The 21,045-nt window shown below is 40.2% G+C and overlaps 1 protein-coding gene across 1 annotated transcript in view; it reads left to right on the forward strand.

Moving 5' to 3' along the window:
• Nucleotides 1-21,045, forward strand: part of si:dkey-172j4.3 (diacylglycerol kinase eta) — a 64,525-nt gene that overhangs the window by 22,699 nt on the left and 20,781 nt on the right. Inside the window, exons 3-8 of the mRNA XM_054601491.1 lie at nt 16,830-16,940; nt 17,786-17,866; nt 17,954-18,058; nt 18,905-19,037; nt 20,259-20,365; nt 20,550-20,675. Of these exons, the coding sequence (XP_054457466.1) occupies nt 16,830-16,940; nt 17,786-17,866; nt 17,954-18,058; nt 18,905-19,037; nt 20,259-20,365; nt 20,550-20,675 (663 nt within the window). The remainder of the gene's footprint in view (nt 1-16,829; nt 16,941-17,785; nt 17,867-17,953; nt 18,059-18,904; nt 19,038-20,258; nt 20,366-20,549; nt 20,676-21,045) is intronic.

The following is a 21,045-nucleotide window of genomic DNA, read 5'->3' on the forward strand; positions in this document are numbered from 1 at the left end:
TAAAAATGACAAAAACTATTTTTAATAGGCAAATATTTTACTATAATTACTATAATTTTTATTGTTATTATTTTTATTAAGTTTTATTAAGTTCATATTATATGTTTCATTTAAAAAAAAAAAAATATATATATATATATATAATTATTAATTTACAAAGATGTTGGAAAGTCTATTTTATGAACTTTAAAAAATCTGAATAAAAAGGGAAATAAAATGGCTTTCTACCAGTTGCTTCAAACAAAAGTAGATCCACCAAAGTTTCATATTGAAACTGACTTTATTAATAAAATTAAAAGCGAATTTCCAGTTAAACTTTCCGGTTCTCCCCCCAAATACTAGTCACTGTATGTAAAACCTGTCAAATAAAAGCAATAAAAGGGGCTTTAAATGTATTGTGCTGGGAACTATATAAATATTTAAATTATGCTCCATATTTTCACACTTGAATGCAAAGAAAATCAATTTGATTAAACATGATTTTAAGTAGAACAGACATCTCTTCCATCTGTGTTTTCACAACGTGTTTCCAATCTCCATGATGTGACCATGAAGAGTTGATAAGACTGAAACCATCCGTATTAATATACAGCGGGAGCCCACCCACGTAAACACACAGAATAACCCGCCTACATATATATATATATATAAAATAAAACACTCGCTTACTGTAATCCTCAGCTTCCTACACCTACACTACCAGAGCACACGCTGCCGTACGTCATCCGGTTAAAGTCAGAAATGAAATATTCATAAAAAAGCGCTTATCGCGGTCGTACACACAAACAGTTGAATCAGAGGAGGCCTCTCTTTCCTCACAGTCACTGTTGTTGACTTCACCCTTTATGAAAATACTCCAAGCCAGAAGAATTCCTCTCGCGGCCACAAGAATCCACACAGTGCAGACGCGCACACACACATATATTAAAAACAGGCACGCTTGTCTCCATTTTTAGAGCCTCCTCTGGGATACGGAGTCTAAATTTAGGAAGGGTCATTTTGTTAAACAAATACGAGCATCGGCGTAGCTGGAAGATTGTCAAAACACGCCGGCCATGTGTCTCCGTCACAGCCTGTGTTTATGTGTGTGGATTTATCTTCTGGAGGTTATTTTAACTTTGCTTGTTTTATACAAACGCCAAAAAAACGACGGGTGAGTAATGGATTGGAGAACGAAGGGAAGAGAAGGTGAGGTTAGAACGAAAAAGGAGACGAGTGTAGGAGGAGAGGAGTTCAGTTTCATTAGCTTGAGAGGAACCCTGTTAAAACCACCGAGGTTACACACACACACACGCACACACACACACACACACACACACACACACACACACACACACACACACACACACACACACACACACAGTTTTGAATGAACACACATTTATTGAGCAATAGTGCAAGCTACTCTTGCTTGTGCAAGTTGCCACAGTTCAGTGTTTCAACACTTTGCAGCCTTTTCAACCACCCGTTTACCAGCCTGGCCGAAGTTCATTATTTCATACCTCTCCTGTCATGCATGCTGAAGCTTCCACGTTACTTTAAAGTTCAAACTATGTGATTTGAGGTAGTTAACCGGTACCAAAAGAGGAAATATGAGCCTCCTGATGGCACGTAAATTGAGTTATTTGCATGTTTTGTTGCTAACTTTAGCCACTGGTGAGCCCATTTTAGAATGAGCTGCTCTTGTTCACAGTTGGAGGGTGTGTGAATCTCTCAGTTTAAGTCCAAACTTCTGGAAAGCTGCGTTTAGCCACAGACAAAAGGAATGGTTCATCCAAAAGTAATATAAAGACTTTAAAGTACTCACCTTTCTAGGCTCTCTAAGGTCCAAAATAAAGCTTTCTATTGGGTTGCTATTGGAAGAGTGTTTGTGAAGTGCTGCTTATGACAGGATGGGTAAAATGCAAAGGCCAGATTTCATGCATGTACGTAAATGATGATTGTAATTAAGTTTAAGTTTAAGAGTTTTCTGTGACGGAGTAGCAGGTTAAGTTGTGTGTTTCTCCACTAACATAAATAAAAAACATTTCCATCATAAATTGGTGCATAAAAAAGCAGGAAAATAATGTGTTTGACACTCAAAATGTGCAAAATGCAGCAGCAATGTTTACTAATACTGCAAGAAAGAATTTGCAGTATTTCCAGCTCCAACATGCTTCCTGGTTTTCCTTTTTTTTTTGTTGAGAATTGATCGTTGTTATTGGGTGAAACAAATATGATATATCTCCCGAGTTGTACAGCATTTGTACTCTTAGATGCTATTTGAACTTTTTGTTTTCAAAAAGCTTAAGCCTAAATACTTCAGACCTAATTTATGTAGTGATAAACAGAAATCATAATACATTAATACCACTTTGTTTTGCCCTGATATTTCGGGTGCTTTACAGTCAGATGTAGCTTTAGCATGCTGGCTTCAAGACTTTGTTAGCTAGCATCTGAAGACACATGACATATATCGTTCCCCCATCGTTGTTCCCGAACTCAATGTAACTCTCAATTTAGCTAATTTGAGCTAGCGTCACTTGAATATTCAGACTGACTCATCTATTTCTCCCATGCTCCCCAGCTAGCCACATGGCTAATAAGCAAAGCTTAGCAGGATCGGTTCGTTGCGCCCTTTTACGTTAGGCTTATCTGCATTTCCTGGTTTCCAAATCTGTCGCCATTGAATGTGTAATCGCACAGCCCCTCTCTAGGTCAAGCCGTTTAGACCACCAGACTGTGCAGGATGAGTTTCTGTGGTGCATATCACCGCAGCGAGAGAGCAGATTATTAAAGTCTAGACACGCCGAGGTCTGCTCCATCCATCACATTATAAAAGCTGCCGTTGACAGAGACGGAGGAGAGCGGAGGAGAGCGGGGTCACCTCCACTCAGTTCATCTCCCTCTCTGTTTGACACACAGTCTACACTCCTTTAAGTCTGACACACAGTCATAGCACACATCCTCTGACTTAGTTATAGCAAACTGATGATGTATAAGTGGACCAGTTGTATAATGTTGAAAAAGCAAGTAGCTAGATGCATTATTCCTTTCTTTAAAGCATTAAATGTTTTAGCACATGTGATTAACCCTCTGAACCCAGAGCAGTTTATAGGAGATTTCTTTAGCTGCTTTCACATTTTAGTCCTTGTGGCCTTGAATTTCACTGTGTGTATATATAAGTTTTGACTCTCTATGGAAACAGTACAATCATGGCTAGAAGAAGTGAGAACTCTGTGTTTTAAATCATAAAAAAGGAGAAACACTAGTTTAATTTCTTTGATAATTTATTTTACAAAAAATGGAAAACTGTAATCTTTATATCCAACATTATACCAATGTCGTAAAAAAAAAAACTGGAGGCTCCAAATGCTATATATATTGAACTATTTCCATTTTACAACCACTATTTACAGCCTCTCCTCTCCTTTCTGCTCCGTGTTCAGCATCCTGCAGTTCAGTCGAAGTTTCACTGAATTTTTTGTCACGTGACTGTGGGTCTCAGCCAAGTTGATTATGGTTTCCTAGTTGCTCAGAGGAGCTCAGAATTTAATGTTTTTTACAGAATATGATTAAAGCAAACGGTTTATTTATGGCAAAGATTATGGCAAAGATTATGGAAGATGAGAATCTGACCATAATGACGTTTTTTTTTACAGCTACTGGTTTTGATAAACTGTGTAGTTTCGGCGATTGTTTAAAGACAATCGTGCCAGCAGGTTTTGGGGTTTAGAGGATAAGTGGATTAAATAAACAAAGAAATCAATCAATTTAAATAGGAACAACATTTGTGATACCTTTTACACAACATAAAAAATGAACATTTTAACCCTGAGAAGAAATAATAACTTTAATAAATGGGCAATTTATTGCGTTGCACAACGTACTACCGCTGCTTTGTCTGCTTTGTCTCTGCGAGTAGGTATTGCAGCGAGACAATCAAGTTTTATCAAATTCATAAATGAAGCAAACAAACCAAAAACGACAGACGGCCTCATAGTCCAAGGAAAAGGAAGAGACAGATGAAAGGATTATGGAGGTAAAAGAAAGCAGAGATGGCACCGAGAGGAAAGATATTGACAGAGGGTTGAATGACGTATAGTATAGAAGTAAAAGATGCATCAAAATCAACAGGAAAAGAGGGTTAAGAGAGAGCTTGAGGACGAGGAAGGATAAAATCAGGATGAGGAGGTAACGATCTGGGCAGTAAACAGACGGCCTGGATAGAGGAGGACCGGACGGAGGGGTGAGATGGGAGAGTGCTATTGATCGGAGCGAGAGAATGAGAGTTAATGAGGGAGAGAGACAGGAAGAAAAAAAGATAAATGAACAGAGGGCGAGAGATTGCAAAGGAAATAAAAGGCAGCAGAAATCTATTTTTATCAGCTTTAACTCCACCTTTCCTTTATATAAACACACTCCGACTTGACCTTTGGCCTATCAGGTTACACCCTTTTTTTTGGTACTTTATACCAACGTCTTTATCTGTATCTCAGATATAAACTGGAGATTAATACCGAAATATTGTTCATTTCTTTAAAAGAGATCGTTACACATTAGCACACACACAAGTCTCAGCTATCTGATTTCCAAACTTCCAGTCAAACCCGTCGACTATCCTGTAACTCAAGCAGGAGAAATCGAGACATGATATCGAACTGTAACCACACCAAAGTAAACTGATCCTCTGTGAGGCAGCGCCGCCGCTAAAGGCTTCGGTCTGTTGACCCAGTATTTGATACCAAACTGAAAACCTTCACCTCGCCGTATTGTTGTATGTGTCAACAAACAGTAGCAACATGACGGCGTTTTGTATCAGCTTTCATCAGTTATGATTCATGGAAAGTTTTCAGGGAAGTTGTACTGTACTGGCTCTGAAGTTCATTGATGTTATGTTACTTTATATCTGGTTTATAATCTACCCCTTCCTGTTAATGGACCCATAAAAATACTTTTTAGAAGATAAAGAAAAAATAGTGCTCGGATTAAAGTCACTACTAGGTATTACAATTTGTGTTGTTTTTGGCGGTCCCTGTGGACAAAAGCCGTAGTGTTTTCCGAGCACCAGAGTCCCTTTTAGAAAACCTCTAATTTTACTGCAGCAGGCGTCTGACAGTCTGATCCAGTTAGTCCTGGTTCTGGTTCTCAAGTGCCTCTCTTCGCATTAGCGGGACCAGAAATACGGCCTGGACCTCCAGAGAGAATAACTATATATAACTAGCCAATCTTCTCGCTGATGGTCTCATTTACTTATGTAGGTCATATAGAGGCATCGCATAATCTGACTCAGACTACAATCTCTAAGTCTTCTTTTTTTTTTACTACTGCAGACACCTGTACCCCGTTTGAGATATCCTTAAGGGGATTTTTTTTAAATAAATACAACTGTCAGCAGTGTTTGCAGGAGCGCAGCAGGACTCAGTTTTACCGCAGCAATTATGTTCTGAACGACACTGGAGGGGAATGAGTCGAGGAGGGCAGGAAAGGCCCCCACAGGTTGCCGTGGAAATCACTCTCATCTCCCATGACGACGCCACCGATGGCACAGAGACAGAGAGCGTTTTGTTTTTTGCTTCTGTTTCTATCTCTGTGTGTGTGTGTGTTCATCTGTGTCCAAAGCCTCGTTGCAAATTCCTCAGGGAGGAGACAAGAAAATACAAAAATATTGCAGAGCACACACACGTTTATGACGCACAAACAAACACACACACACACGGATATAAACTATTCTATTTTGATGGCTTTGAAATCTATTTAAATCCCTGTAAAGTTCTCATCTGGTTTATAGCTACATGTACATGAGGTCCTCAGAGACAGTTTTAAAGGCACACATGGTCCTCACATACACACATAAACACACACACACACACACACACACACACACACACACACACACACACACACACGGGCATCCACCACATCTGATATGTGTGCGTGAGAGCTGGCAGACAAGATTAAACAGCACGGTGTGATCATCTGGGATAATCACCAGCCACAACACACACGCACACACATATTTCATCTTCCCTTATCTCCTTCCCTCTTCACTCTCCCCCTTTTTTCGTCCCCACCTGAATTACATCACATCCCTACCTTCCACTTCCTTCCTTCTTTGTCTCCCCTTTATTTTCCTCTCCTCTACCCTTGCCTCCTTTCATCTTTTCCCCATCTCCTCTCCTCTCCGTCCTTCTCCACCCTATTTTTTTTTTACATTTTTTAAACCCCCAAAAACATGCTCTCCTCTCCATTTCAAATGCAAAAGCTTCATTTAAAACAAACAACGCATGATTAACGTCACAAATCACCCACAGCGAGGTCGGCATGCTAATCACACCAGCACATTAAGAGAACCTTCAACCTCTCTTTTACCATCTTTCTCTGTCTGTCTGAGAGGGTTATCTGCTCACTCAACTGTGTGTGTGTGTGTGTGTGTGTGTGTGTGTGTGTGTGTGTGTGTGTGTGTGTGTGTGTGTGTGTGTGTGTGTGTGTGTGTGTGTGTGTGTGTGTGTGTGTGTGTGAGGATTATGCAGCATCAGAGCCAGATTTGGTCCGTATGCTCCGAGGCAAACCCCCCACCAGCAGCAGATTATGTGTCCATCACTGCACAAAACTCACAGACTGAAGCCAAAAACTGGACGATATTTCCAAAACACACGAGCATACAAACACGAAATGTGGCTGAACGTGAAGGAAATGTGTGCATTGTTTGTGTGTCGGAGATGGAAAGTGTGTGTGTTTGTGTGTGTGTGTGTGTGTGTGTCTCTACCAATCTGTCCATCTAAAGTCGTTAGAGTCTCTCTGGCTCTTTTTTGCGCATATCACTGGCGTGTGTGTGTGTGACTATTAATAAATGAGACAGGATGTGGTCGCCATGGTGCAAGGTCCTCCCACGCCTTGTTCTTCTTACTCTGTGCGTGTGAGTGTGTGTGTGGTCAGACAGCGTGTTTATGCATGGCAGATGATGCAAGACGTTTCTATTTCGAAGGATACGTCTTGTCTTGTTTCACACCGTTTGTCTTGCACAGTTTCATAGAATTACTTGCTTAATAAAAGTTCTCAAGGACGTAAGGGTGACACACACACACACACACACACACACACACACACACACACACACACACACACACACACACACACACACACACACACAAACACACAAAGCCTGGTTTACGTTCTGTTCCAGGTGAAAAGAGTGATAAATTCTGTTTTTGTATTATTTGTCTGTCTCTCTGTGTGTGTGTGTGTGTGTGTGTGTGTGTGTGTGTGTGTGTGTGTGTGTGTGTGTGTGTGTGTGTGTGTGTGTGTGTGTGTGTGTGTGTGTGTGTGTGTGTCCATTTCCAAGCTTGAAGGTTGATTCGAAAGTCAGGCTGTTACCATGGCAACCCCCGCATGCCATTGCGTTACCAAGTTTTGAAACGTTGAGAAGCAAAAAAAAATTAAATAAAAAAATAAAAAAAGAGAAAGGGTGTGTAATTGAAAAAGCCGGAACTTGGGTCAGCTGTAATATGCAAATGGTAACTCTGTTTGTTTGTTTTAGCCACCTCCGCACGCCAGATGGGTGGGGTTTTTTGCAGGCGTCAGGACAATACAGGTGGCGTCTGCCTGCGTCTCGGTCAAGGACTAGAACATAAAACACGCTCGCAGATGTGTGTGTCTGTGCCGCTCAAATATCTTTTGGATGTCTTGTGTGCTAAACCCCACCCGTGTGGTGTTGCAAAGTGTTGAAAACAAATGCTTCTAGCTTTGAAACCCCTTCAGAAACATGAGCTTTTTTTATGTTTTTTTACCTGGAGAGATGGATTTGCATGTCCACAAGGGGAACCCAGTGTGTGTTTCTATTTATAGACCGACACACACACACACACACACACACACACACACACACACACACACACACACACACACACACACACAGCTGGCGGAGGAGTTAAAGCCATGCCAGATCTGACAAACGACTGCACCACTCCTTCCTCCTCCTCCTCGTCTTTCATGTTTCATCTTTTCTTCCCTCTCCGTCTCCATCACTCATTTCATTCCTGCCTCTCTGTTTCCACTCCATGTGCACTCAGTCACCTTGCCTCCTCTCCTTTTTTTTTCTTTTTCTTTCCCCCGTCTCTCTCAGTCTGCCATCTGCCGGAGAAAACCAGTAGCTGCACGTGTTTCACAGCTGGTGGCATTGAGGTGCACCTCATTTAGCATTCCTGCAATGTCTGTCCGAGGGACAGCTTGGCCCTGGTGATTACGAAAACACGGCGGTATCTGAAAGGTCGGGGGGTTCGCTGTCTGCAGCAGCCAGCGGCCGTCTGTTTTAATTAGTTCTGGCAAAGACGCACCTGAGAGAGCGTCCGTGTCTCTGTGTCGTCTCCACTAACTCATGAATAAACAGCTGCCGTCCATTGATGAGGGAAAGATTAAGGCTTTAAATATTGTTTCTCATAAACCACGTTTTTCTTTGAAACACATTTTAAAAAAAATGCAGATTTACTGGATTAGATTTGTCATGTTTTTTTATTTTGCAGCATTTACAAAAAATACTGCAGAATGATTACCGTCAATGACACTTCTACAGTGTTTCCTGTCATGTGATTATTTTATCATAAGTGTTATTATGTTTCCCAAAATTAGGACATTTCACTTACAAACCATTTAGTTCCTGTCATAAAAGAGGAAGTTGGCCCCTTCAATAACTCATGAATTAACAACTTGAACATATAGTCTCAAAATTCATAAACCCAAACGGTTCGCTCCTGAAAATAAGATGTTATTTGAAATGCTTTTATTTTGAAAGACGAGTAGACTCTCCTAATGTCTTGAAAGTAGTGAATTAAGGAAAACTGCTAGCAGCATTTGTACAAAATATTATTGTCTGAGTCATTGTGGGACATTAGTATGGAAGTGGGTCTTCATATAGAAAATATCACTGTGTTTAAGAAAGAATAGTTGAAACAACAGCCTTGGTAGTGGTGAGGAAAAAATCCAATAAATCTGTATATTCATGAGTTTTAAGTCTGTCAAAACGCCAAAACACTGCCCAGAGAGATAAGATTTTACACCTCTGTCTGTCTGTCTGTCTGTCTGTGTGTGTGTGTGTGTGTGTGTGTGTGTGTGTGTGTGTGTGTGTGTGTGTGTGTGTGTGTGTGTGTGTGTGTGTGTGTGTGTTAACTTATCAATGAATTGTTTGATCCTTCGTCTCGATGATCTCAAAGTAAACAGCAGACTGACCTCGTTCACGTTACAGACGCTTTATAGTCGTCGCTCGGCCTCGTGACGTTGCATTGTGCCTGCTATAAATCATTACCAGCAGAGCGCTCATTGAAATAAATGAGTCTGTTGTTTAAATGACCTGTAGCCTCTGTGAGACAGTATTTTGTAGTGTTCTTACCTAAAATGTAGCCTTTACTTTACCTACAACAGCTAAAAAGCAAGCAAGTTTTACAGTCCAGTAATGAAATATCTTTCAATTTATTTTGTTGTTTTTTCTACAAAAACATACAACATTTTTGGTAACGATCCCTTATGGGTTGTTTTTTTTTCAAATAATTGAGATCTCCGTTATTCTTAGTGGGACTTTTAATTTGAAAAACATACTCAGAGGAAACATACTATACAATTGTGACATATCACTGAACTTTCTGACACCGTTGTAATGTTGGTCTGAACATGAGTCTGTTGTTTAAATGACTTGTAGCCTCTGTGATTCAGTATTTTGTGCAGTTTAACAGCTTTTACTTAACATTTATCCTACTTTACCCACAATAGCCAACCTGATTTATTGAGGGTCAATACTGATATTTGATAGTTCGACACTCGAATAATGAAATACCGGGCAATTTAGAATTATTTTTTGCTTTCACATGGACATATAACATCAACAATCATAACTGAGATCCCGTATTTTTAAAGAATTGAGATCATACTTAGTGGGACTTTTAATTTGAAAAACACTGTTTGTAAATGCACTTAGACATGTATATTTGGCATTTCTCTTCTGCAATTTCTTGCCATTATCATTTGTCACTAACAATAAGCTAAAATTGGCCAATTTGTCGAGGATGTTTCTGTTCTTTTGCTCTTTCTTCAGTATATATTGGAAGCACAATAGAGTAAATGTTGTTCTTCTTTGTGCATTTCACTCTCTTTGCTAAAGAAAAACAATCGGGAATCCCAGTGGCACCTAATTATGGTTCATCTGAACATGTTCAGCTTTGTCTGGTGCAGAGAGACGTTCAAAATGTGTAAATGAATAAGTCACGTATCATCAGAGATATGAGCGATCACTGGGGGAGCAGCCTGCATGTTCCTGTCTGCCCTTTTATTCTTATCAGCAGGTGAACAAGACAGAGATAATATCTAACTATCACGAGAGTCATTCCACCTCAGAGAAACGCTGCTGCATGACTCGTTAAAGGCGCTAATGAACCTGATTCTGATTTTAAACCCACCAGTGATCTGGACGGAGAGAAAAATAGTGTGGGGGGGCAAAACAAAAATGAAAAATAAAAAGAGTGAAAGGAATGAGGGGGAGAGACAGAAGGAGAGAGAGAGAGATAGTTGGTGTCAGTGGGTGAGTCTACAGGGAACAGCATGTTTCTGCTCATTAAAGACTGAATGATATGCCGACTGGCAGAAAACACACACACACACACACACACACACACACACACACACACACACACACACACACACACACACACTTGCTGTAATTAGCCTCGGCAGATGAGACACTGATCTGACACTGAAAGCAGTTCGATGATGGTGTGTAGGCAGCAGAACGTGAACACACACACACACACACACACACACACACACACACACACAGTTCATTTTAGCCTCTCCATCAATAATAATAAGACCTTGTGTGTGTGTGTGTGTGTGTGTGTGTGTGTGTGTGTGTGTGTGTGTGTGTGTGTTTTGAAAACTTGTTTTGTGCTCTAAAGTAGCATTCAAACAGGAAAAGCCTTTATCCTGTTAGTGTGTGTGTGTGTGTGTGTGTGTGTGTGTGTGTGTGTGTGTGTGTGTGTGTGTGTGTGTGTGTGTGTGTGTGTGTGTGTGTGTGTGTGTGTGTGTGTGTGTCTGTGTCTGTGTCATTGCCGATCAGACAGGTTCCTCCAGTTCTATTTATAGCCTCAAGGAAATAGGCTTGTTCTCACATGAACACACAGACACACCCCTCCTCTCAGGTGTGTGTGTGTGTGTGTGTGTGTGTGTGTGTGTGTGTGTGTGTGTGTGTGTGTGTGTGTGTGTGTGTGTGTGTGTGTGTGTGTGTGTGTGTGTGTGTGTGTGTGTGTCGTGGAGGGGAGTGTATTTGCATGCTCCTCCTTATCTCCAGTACATTTGTGAATGTGTGTGAGAGAGAGAAACACACACATACACATTCAAAAGAGGTGTGTCCTGCAGCACACCTGAGGGGGCGTGGCTACCTGACTAGTGTAGTTTGAGAGGGAGGAAGTGGGATCGTATTGTCCCGGGAGCTGCTGCTGTGGAGAGAGAGTCACTGCGATAAAGTGAGGGTTAAAGCGAAATGTTGTGCAGGAAAGGGTAGAAGTAAACTTTGACCTGAAGAGGAAGAAGAAGATGGCTGGAGAACGATTTGAATAGCATCCCAAAAAGTAGAGCGAGAGCACAACTTCCTCTCTGCCGTTACCTCTGGAGAGTCGCTGCTCTAAAGGCCCAGGACTGTGTGCTCGAGAGTCGTCCCGATGCTGGGGCTGTGTCGGCCCAGCGGGTGCTGCTTGGCGCCCCTGTTGTTCCGCTGCGAGGGAGGAGGGCAGGGGGATGACGACCAGCTGAGCCACGAGGACCAGCTGGAGTCCAGTCACGTGGAGAAGTCCCAGGAGAGTCGCCTGGTGGTGGAGGTCAGTGTAGAGAAGGTTGAACCCCCCCGAGAACCCCCTTAGACTCAGTGAGGATAGCGTGGATTTGCGATGTTATGATTGTGTTTTAAAGGTTTTGTAGCTTTGGTTGTTTGTGGGTTCACTCTCAAGCTCCATAGTGTTTTTGTGTTGGTTCAAAGTGAGTTTTGTACTGGAAAATTCAGTATTTTGTATCATGTTCTTTGCTGCTGACGAAGGATGAAAGCATGTATGAAGAGCACAGCATTTTTAGATTGTTAGAGATGTTTTTACTTGAACAAAAATGATCTCCTACCCTGTGTACACCAGTCATCCACAAACCCATTTGTTCCTATTAATCTTGACAAATAAGGTCACACAAATGTCATTTAAAACGAAAGGCCCAGCTATTTCCTTCCCTGCTTTTCGGCAAACATTACACACAACATATAGTGTATTTTTTCTACTTTGTTGCCCATTAAAGAGCTTTTAAAGGTGCAAATATATTGGATTCAGAGCATTATTATAACAGCATTAGACTATTATCTACGTAAAGAGTTTTTTCCACATCCCTCTGAACAGAGAAGGATGTGGAAAAAACTCCATTACACAGCCTATGTCTGTGCTCACCTTTTAAAACATATATCATCTTATATTTAAAAAAGTTTGCATTTAAAATGGTCTCTGAAATTATCCCTTTTCCTCCTGATAAACAAAAAGTGCAGCATCCAGCAAATATATAACCCTTTTCTGACCTTCTGAACCTCAACTTTAATACGACTTGAGTCAAAATACGTGACAATGACATTCAATTTATCGCAGAGGTTAAAACGTTAGAGGAGTGAGTGGAGTAACGTCTACTTGAGAAGACAATGAAGTCACTTTCTCTTTCTGTGTATGTGTGTGTGGGTTGCAATCCGACACTTCTTCCTTTGTCGACATTTATGCAGCATTTAAATACAAAAAGAATCAAGCTTACTGTCGATCCCACGAGCACTTGGAACTTTTTCTCCAAGCGTAAAGATATTTTACTCACGCAGTAGAACAGAAGTGGGTTATTTTGAATCATCATCATTTTGCACCTCATCAGTGAGCAGCTACTGTTCATTACACAGAATCACGTCCGGAGTGCAAAGAAGCACATTTTCTCAGGCGTTAAAATGTGGTAAAATAACCACATAACGGTCTCCGGGTCGCTCCGCCGTCCAGGAAATAAAAAGAAATCCAATTGTTGATCAGCCATGCGGGACAGCGTTTGTGAATTTGGCAGGATGGGGGTAGACAAGCGTGTGTGTTTTTGTTTGTGTGTGTGCGCTCGGTTGTGAAATGTAGCGGACTCGAGAAAAAAGGGTTGAATCAGGCAGATATGTGTGTGTGTGGGTGCACTTCAGAGCTCTGGTGACTGTGTGAGTGTGTGTGTGTGTGTGAGTGTGTGTGTGTGTGTGTGTGCATTTTGCAGATGAGTAAGTGTACGCGTTAATGCACTCCTGTAAGCAAATCCACTTCACAGCTCTTCTGTTTGTGTATGTGTGTGTGTGTGTGTGTGTGCATGTATCAGGTCTACTGGGGCTGATTGTTGTGATGTAATTAGTCCTGCTCTAATGAATACACTGATCCGTCTGACAACATCTCTCAGCTGGAGAGGAGAGGAAAGAAACACCGTGGAGGGAGTGAGCTCCAGTATGAACGCGTACTGGTGCAGAACCTGACCTTTGCATGCAATATATGTTGTGTTTATGCAGGAATATAAAAAGTACACGTGTGCTTTTTTTTAATTTTTGCTGCAGCAGCCAATCAGAAGGAAGCCTCAGTCTTTATTCAATCAGGCAACTTGATTAAAAATGGAATTATTAGGTACAGAAATGGGTGTTGTGAGAAGGTCACACATGTTGCAGTCATGTGCATGTAATAATGTGAGTACTTTTAGTAAAGCAGACTTTATTTTATAACTTCTTAGTAATCATGTGTATGCTGTTAAACTTTGCACCCAGATTGAGGTAGACGAAGGTTTTATTGCGTTACAAAAATATATCAAAGTTTATTCCAAAGCTCTGGTCAGGCTTCAAGTAATGCATTCTAAAAAAAATGAAAACGGTGTTTCCATATTTCTTACAAGTATTGCATTTCTCCAAATTGCACAAATATACTTTAAAGTTTCACACCTTCATTGCATAATCCTCTAACCTACAGTACTGTACGTCCTTCAGCTGTATCAGTGGTTGCTTTGTCATTAGCCGCTTTGGTCAAACAAAACCCCTTCTGATTAGCTTCTTGACTGACGGCTCCTGTTGGCGTTGCTGTGGCAACCACGGATAAGCCAGATTGTTGGAAGAAGGGCGTTACACCTCGCCGTTATCTTCAGTTAAGTTATCGTGTCAGTCAAAAGAGACCTTTATACCTTTCTTGTTTGTGTGTTTTCTTCTAACTCCTCAAGGCATCGCCTCGTTCTTTTGTCTCTTTCATGTTGAGTCTCCAGAGTCCCTTATAGTTGTGATTGCTGCATCGCACCTTTTTTCTCTATTTCCTGTCTTTTCTCCCTAATGATCCGTACCATTGGGCCATATATCATAGTTTCCATCACCAATCCTTTCCTTCCTCTTCCTGTCTCTTTCCCTGCAGCAGTGTGACAACATGAACTTTTTTTTTTTCTCTCTCCCTCTGGGTACAAAAGCACATTTATTCTAAGAAAGCAACATGCACAGTGGGAGCAGTCGGAGCTGCATAGTGTCATCACAGTCTGGGATATCACATGGACACTGGAGCGCAGAGGTGCTGTTGAGAAATGATAGTGATGGAGCGGCGGTTTAGATTTGATCACTGGTTTCGGCGGTGCGTCTGACATGTACTACTCCCTCTGTTCAGACAGCCAAGGCCATTACTGCAAAGACGGACAGGCAGAGAGAAAGTGAGACGGGGAAAAAAGATGGAGGCAAAACCAGAAAGACAGAGGAGTGACATTGAGATAGAAAGAGCGATGCGGAGGTGGAAAAGAATCATGAAAATGGAAATAATGGTTCTAATAACGAAACACAGAGATGGAGAGGCGAGGAGAAGACAAAGGAGCAGATTTATAAAGATTGTAAAGAAGGTGGAAAACATGCCTCTAATTGCACCAACAGCAAGGCCACACATTCACGATAATAATTGGCTCTTATGCTATTTACTATAGGATAAAAAAGCTCAATTAGCCAGCTAGCATACATCCGTTCAAGAGGTATCAAGGTATGAGAAGCTAGCAACGCAGCTAAAAAGCTTACAGACAAAATGAAATACAAGAAACATACAAAACAAAGCACGACTCAAGCACAACCAAGGCCACATTAGCCACTTTGCTAACCTTAATATGATGCTTGGGTTCCAGCTTAATACCAAAACAGCACGTTCTAATACAATTATCGAATATATCTAATTCTTATTGTAGAATGGGGCATATATAAACATGTTTTTGGTTGCATAGAACACTCAATTCATTGGTGTTCAATAAATAAATAAAATACTAGTCTCAGGTTTGAAAGTCTCATGATTTGGATCTGTGTATATCAAAGAATAAGTGAACAAAACTGCAAATCTGACCAATATTTTGGACACTTTTCATCCTCTGGTGTTTGAGATTAGCAACAAGCTAAGGCTCGACACACTCTGCTCCATTCAGTTTGATCATTGGGTTGTAGCGGAAAAGTTTTAATTTTCTTTTCCAAGAGCTTGAGAGACAGCTAGGCTGTTTGTAACTTATACCATATTATAACATTACTTTTTTGCATGCATTATCTCAGTAACTACTTCCACATCTCTGCTACATGTTTACATTCTTAAAGACACAGTAAACAGTTGTTCACAGTCTGTAATTGTATGTTGTATGTATTGTAATGTTTGAGATGTTGAGTACAGCGTGCAGGAATTTGTCCTGGAGGCTTTTACAATAGACTCAGCATGATTACTCATTTCCTGTGGTATTTAATAGTTGAAGATACAACAGCAATTCTCATCAATTAGGGCACATTTGGGGGTTTTACAGAGATACTTTGATAATATTTGCGTTATTATTTCCTCTTATAAGATCATTCTAGCACCGGTTATTGTACTTTTTGAATGAGAATTGGTTTTGGCAACCATCCACAGAGGAATTACAGGAAATAAAGGATTTAAAAATGTCGTTACTCAAACATTTCCAGTTACTCCACTCCAGCTTTATCATGCTTTATGTGTTCAAAAAAACCATAAAGCAAGACGACATCGCCATTTCTGCTCTGAAACTATGCAGTCTGCGTGCAAACGGCCTTTGTCAATGGAGGCTGTAATGAAAGTTGCCGTGGCGACTCGTGCAGGAATGTTGATTACCGCCGCAGGTATAAAGGGAGCCATCACTGACGTGATCAGAATTTAAAGATTGCATCTTGTGTGTAATATGTTGCCAAGGCCTGGGTATCCTCTTCATCTCCATGGCGACCCCACCTCCACGGTGTCTCTCAGAATTGATTACCCATGGTGCATTATGTCCTCTGTGGGCATGTAGCTAATAAATAGAGAGAGAGAGAGAAGAGGAATGAGTGCATGATGAGCAGAGACAAATATGAAATCCGTGATTTCAAATGAAATCATGCGTTCTGGCCGTGTTATTAATTCTCATGCAGAGACACAGATGGCTGCACCTCCTACCTGCTGCATCACTTCATCACTGTAGCTCCTATAAATAGCAGTACAGGACATTAAATCCAGTTTTTTTTTAGCTGTATTAACATGTAGCTTCCTCCTTTTCTTAGGTAACGAATGCTAGTTTTAGAAACACGAGGGTGTTTTTTTTAAATGCTGCTTTTGTCCTTTAAGTAAACGTTCCCCATCTTGACAGATCCAGTCAACACCTCTCAAAACAAACAAGCCATGTTAGCGACTCTATCCAAACTGATCTCCGTTTGTCACTTCAGTTCCTCAGAAGGATCTGGATGCACTAACATATGTTTACCTTCTTCTCTCTCTTTCCCTTCTTTTTTTTTGCTGTCTCGCTCCATCTCGTCACAGAAAAGCGTGAAGGAGGGAATCCTGTTGAAGCAGACCAGCTCCTTCCAGAGATGGAAGAGGAGGTACTTCAAACTCAGAGGGAGGACCCTCTACTACGCCAAAGACTGCAAGGTACAAGAATGTGTGAGAGCTTTCTGCAGTTATAACAACTACGGCAATGTTGTTCAGGCTGCTACACATAATATTTATTACCAAATTACTTTTTTTGAGACTAATTTCACATCGGCACGTCTGTTCAGCAATATCTATTGCCGTCTATAGATTCATGTTTTTCTAACAAGCTTTTTTTAAATGTTTAAATACATAAATTACAGGCAAGATCTCGTAGATACATTCACATTATTTTTATTTTATCTTGCAAATCAAGACACCAATTTTTTAAATTAAATTTAGAAGTCCACAGTTATTGAATTCAATGAATATGTTATCTTCTTTGCCAGCTCTTTTGGATGTGGTTGAAGAAATTTCCCATTTACTCAGTTGGTTGTATACATATTTCTTTAGAGATGTTTGTTCATCATTATATATATTTTGTTTTTTGCATGTGAGTTTTTGTGTATATAGATATTCTTTGTGCTATTTGTTCTTCATTTGATTGCTGTTTTGTTTGTTTTGTTCCATCTTAGAAGAGTTATAATGCCATTTTTTTAGGGCTCTGGATAAGTCTTCTTTACTCTCCTGTACTGAGATTACTGTTCCTCCTATTGTGTCTACTTTATATCCACATAATTGTTCAAATAAACTGAACTAATCATAGCAGCTTTAACCTACAAAATGTTTATGGAATTCGGAAGCGTTGCAAATACAAATCTGTGAGCTGTGGAGTTGGAAACAGTCCTGATATTAAATACTATAGAATGTTTTACATAAGATTTGGAGGTGTCATTGTGTGGTTATATGTACAGTATCTAGACAAGAAAAGAAAAAGCTGATTTGTTTTTCTTTCCTCCCATCAGTCTCTGATCTTTGATGAAGTTGACCTATCGGACGCCAGTGTGGCCGAGACCAGCACCAAGAACATCAACAACAGCTTCACGGTCAGAAACCAGACTTATCTATACATTTCTAGAATGTGGACAAAATGTAAACCATGCTTTGGTGTTTAAATGTTTTTTCTTTCTCAGGTGATAACTCCATTTCGCAAACTAATGTTATGCGCCGAGAGCAGGAAGGAGATGGAGGACTGGATCGGCGCTCTGAAATCCGTCCAAAAATGGGAAACCTACGAGGTTAGCGTTGTCCCGTCCCTCCAGCAGACTCTTCATATTTACACATTGTTATTTATTCAGCAGGCTGACAGAATATGGAAATTATCTCAATTATTTATCCTTTGCTTAAAAACTTCTCACAGTCACTTCTCAATTCTTCTCCCATCTGTTCTTTCCTCAAAGTATCCACTTTTCCAGTTTTTTTTATGGAGAAGAATCGCTCCCCATCTCCTCCTCTTCTGGTTTCTCTTCTGTACTTTTAATTTCAGCTCATTGCCAGCAGATTAATGTGGCTCATAAAATCCGACCCTGTGCTTTAATAGGCTATAAAGAGAGCTGAGGATCGTGATAACTCAGCTGAAATTCTCTCAGGCGTTTGGCTCTCAATGTACCTTTTGTCTAGAGATTTAATTGATGTCATTGTCATATGCAGCAATATTCCCACTTTGTGTGTTTTTCCCATCTTATTCTGCAAGTTTGTGCGACCAAATTTTGGATGCATCTTCTCCAAATTCATCCTTATTTAGAAGCCAACATTTCGATATCAAGAGTGTTGAAGACTTTCTAAAAAGGAAGTAAAGAATATTTTGTATATGGAGTTTGGTTTGACTGCATTTTAACTGTATGCTGCCTGTATGGAACTCTTTGACCAGTCAGCTGTAGCATTGATATCATTGTCTCCATCCTTTTTGTGTCTCAATCCCAAGGCCACAAAGTATAATATGCACCTCTGATGTCATTATCTTTCCCATGTTTTCATACTTCCTCAGGCCCGTTTAGTCCAGCATGAAATTTAGCAATTTCTCTCCATCCCCAGGCTTCATGTTCTGATGGTAAAGTGTATTTTTCCTTCCATTTTTCTTCCAGGCCAGCCAGTTCAACATGGAGCATTTCTCCGGGATGCACAACTGGTACGCCTGCTCGCACGCCAGACCGACCTTCTGCAACGTCTGCCGGGAGGCTCTGCCAGGCGTCACCTCCCACGGCCTCTCATGCGAAGGTACATAGGCACATACTAACACACACACATACTTGAAGACACACACTGAGAGCCAACATCACATATTCTGAGCAATAATCTTGAGTTCTGAACGTTCTCTAACTTAAACTGTGCGATTACTAATTATTGTACTTGTTTTGATGTTGTTTTTCTACTTATTTCCCTTGTTTGTTCGTTTGTACTATACACTCTGCTGTTGTATCCTGCACATTTCCACATTTTGGGACTTATAAAGGATTATCTTATCTTATCTTAGTTTTGTAGAAAAGCCTTTAGAGCATGTGACGGTAAATGAGTAGTTTTATAGCTCCTTATTGCAGGGCGGTTTGTCATACAGCCACCTTAGAAACTTTCCTCTTTCCTTTCTCATATCAGCAGTTAAACATGAACACACACATGCAACGTTTTCATAGACATCAAAGGTCAGTTGTCAGTACACGTTGTTGAAAAATTTCTGCTACAAAGCTAAATTCAATTCAATGAAAAGCAACATTTGGATGTTGCTTGTTTGGAATTGAAATGCTCCACTAATTAATTTGTTGTTATTTTTTTAATGTATTTTTAATGATTGATCCTAATATAATATAATTTAGTATAAACAACAAATTTCCAAAATATATGTTTAAGTTTGAGAAAAAGCGGTAGATGTATGAGCAACATGTCATCTTGATTCATCTGAACGTTAAAAAAAATATTTTTATAGCACCTTTCATACAAGAAATATAGCACAAAGTGCTTTACAATAAAGGAAAATTAAAATAGAACAAACCTAAAAATAGGGAATATGAAAATAATGAATACTAATAATGAAATAAAATACATAGAATGCATAACATAAGATGATAGGTAAAACTCACTGAATAATAATAATAATAAAATCACCCATATTTCTGAAGAATGAACATGTACATGAATAAACTCTGCCGCAGCATTAAAAGCTCTCCATTCTCTTCTGCTCTTTTATTTTCTACATGAGGGGTGGAGATTTATTTATTTAAATAGTAGACATCTGCTGGGTGCATTAACTACAACACTTTTTGCGCTATAGTAAACACACTAGACATTGCCCATCTGTAAATTGGAAAACACACCAAATTACAATGTGATGAATGTGCAATAACTTGCCAAGGGCTTCATGTTCATTTGCTTCATGCATTTAAATTGCCACGGTTATTTGTTCAAGTTTGTCTAACGTGATATTTATTGTTCTGTCCTCTGCAGTTTGTAAGTTCAAGGCTCATAAGCGCTGTGCAGTTCGCTCCACCAACAACTGCAAATGGACCACGCTGGCCTCCATAGGAAACGACATCATTGAGGACGAGGAAGGGGTGAGTGATCCAAAACATTCAGTGAGAGAAAACATGTCAACAATGTTGTGACTATAGAGGAGGAAGAAAGCAGATACATTGTTTTTACATAGATATTTGCATGCAAATCATTTCTGTCAAATGAGCCTCGGCTCAGGAAATTGGATGTCTCACGTTCTCGGTGTTTTTGCATATTTTATCCCAGGTGTTCATGCCCCACCAGTGGCTGGAAGGCAACCTGCCGGTCAGTGCCAAATGTGTGGTCTGTGACAAGAACTGTGGCAGCGTGCGGCGGCTGCAGGACTGGCGCTGCCTCTGGTGCAAAGCCATCGTGAGTGGGATTGATTCTGTCTCCTAACTTGTAAAATCTGTTTTTATTCAGGACATCACTGCTAGCTGAGTGTTATTTTCTTACCTTTAAAAGTTTGAACACAAATCAACAATGACATAAATGCACTGATATCCATGGCATTGGAGTCAGTGGCAGTCCAGTTGTTCCTTAATAATAATTTTTCTGGTTGGAGGAATAACAATGTCTGCAATGAGCCAGAATTCTGAGCTAAATGTCCCAAATTTTGACTTTCCATTAGCTCTTAAATGCCAAACCTACTATCCAGAATAATAGATGCATTCTAAACAAAAGTGCAATATTGGAAAAGAAAAGGTTTAATTTACAAGAAGTTTCCAATATACAGAGTTTA

Source organism: Anoplopoma fimbria, chromosome 7 (genome assembly GCF_027596085.1).
Source record: "Anoplopoma fimbria isolate UVic2021 breed Golden Eagle Sablefish chromosome 7, Afim_UVic_2022, whole genome shotgun sequence".
NCBI classification, from domain to species: domain Eukaryota; kingdom Metazoa; phylum Chordata; class Actinopteri; order Perciformes; family Anoplopomatidae; genus Anoplopoma; species Anoplopoma fimbria.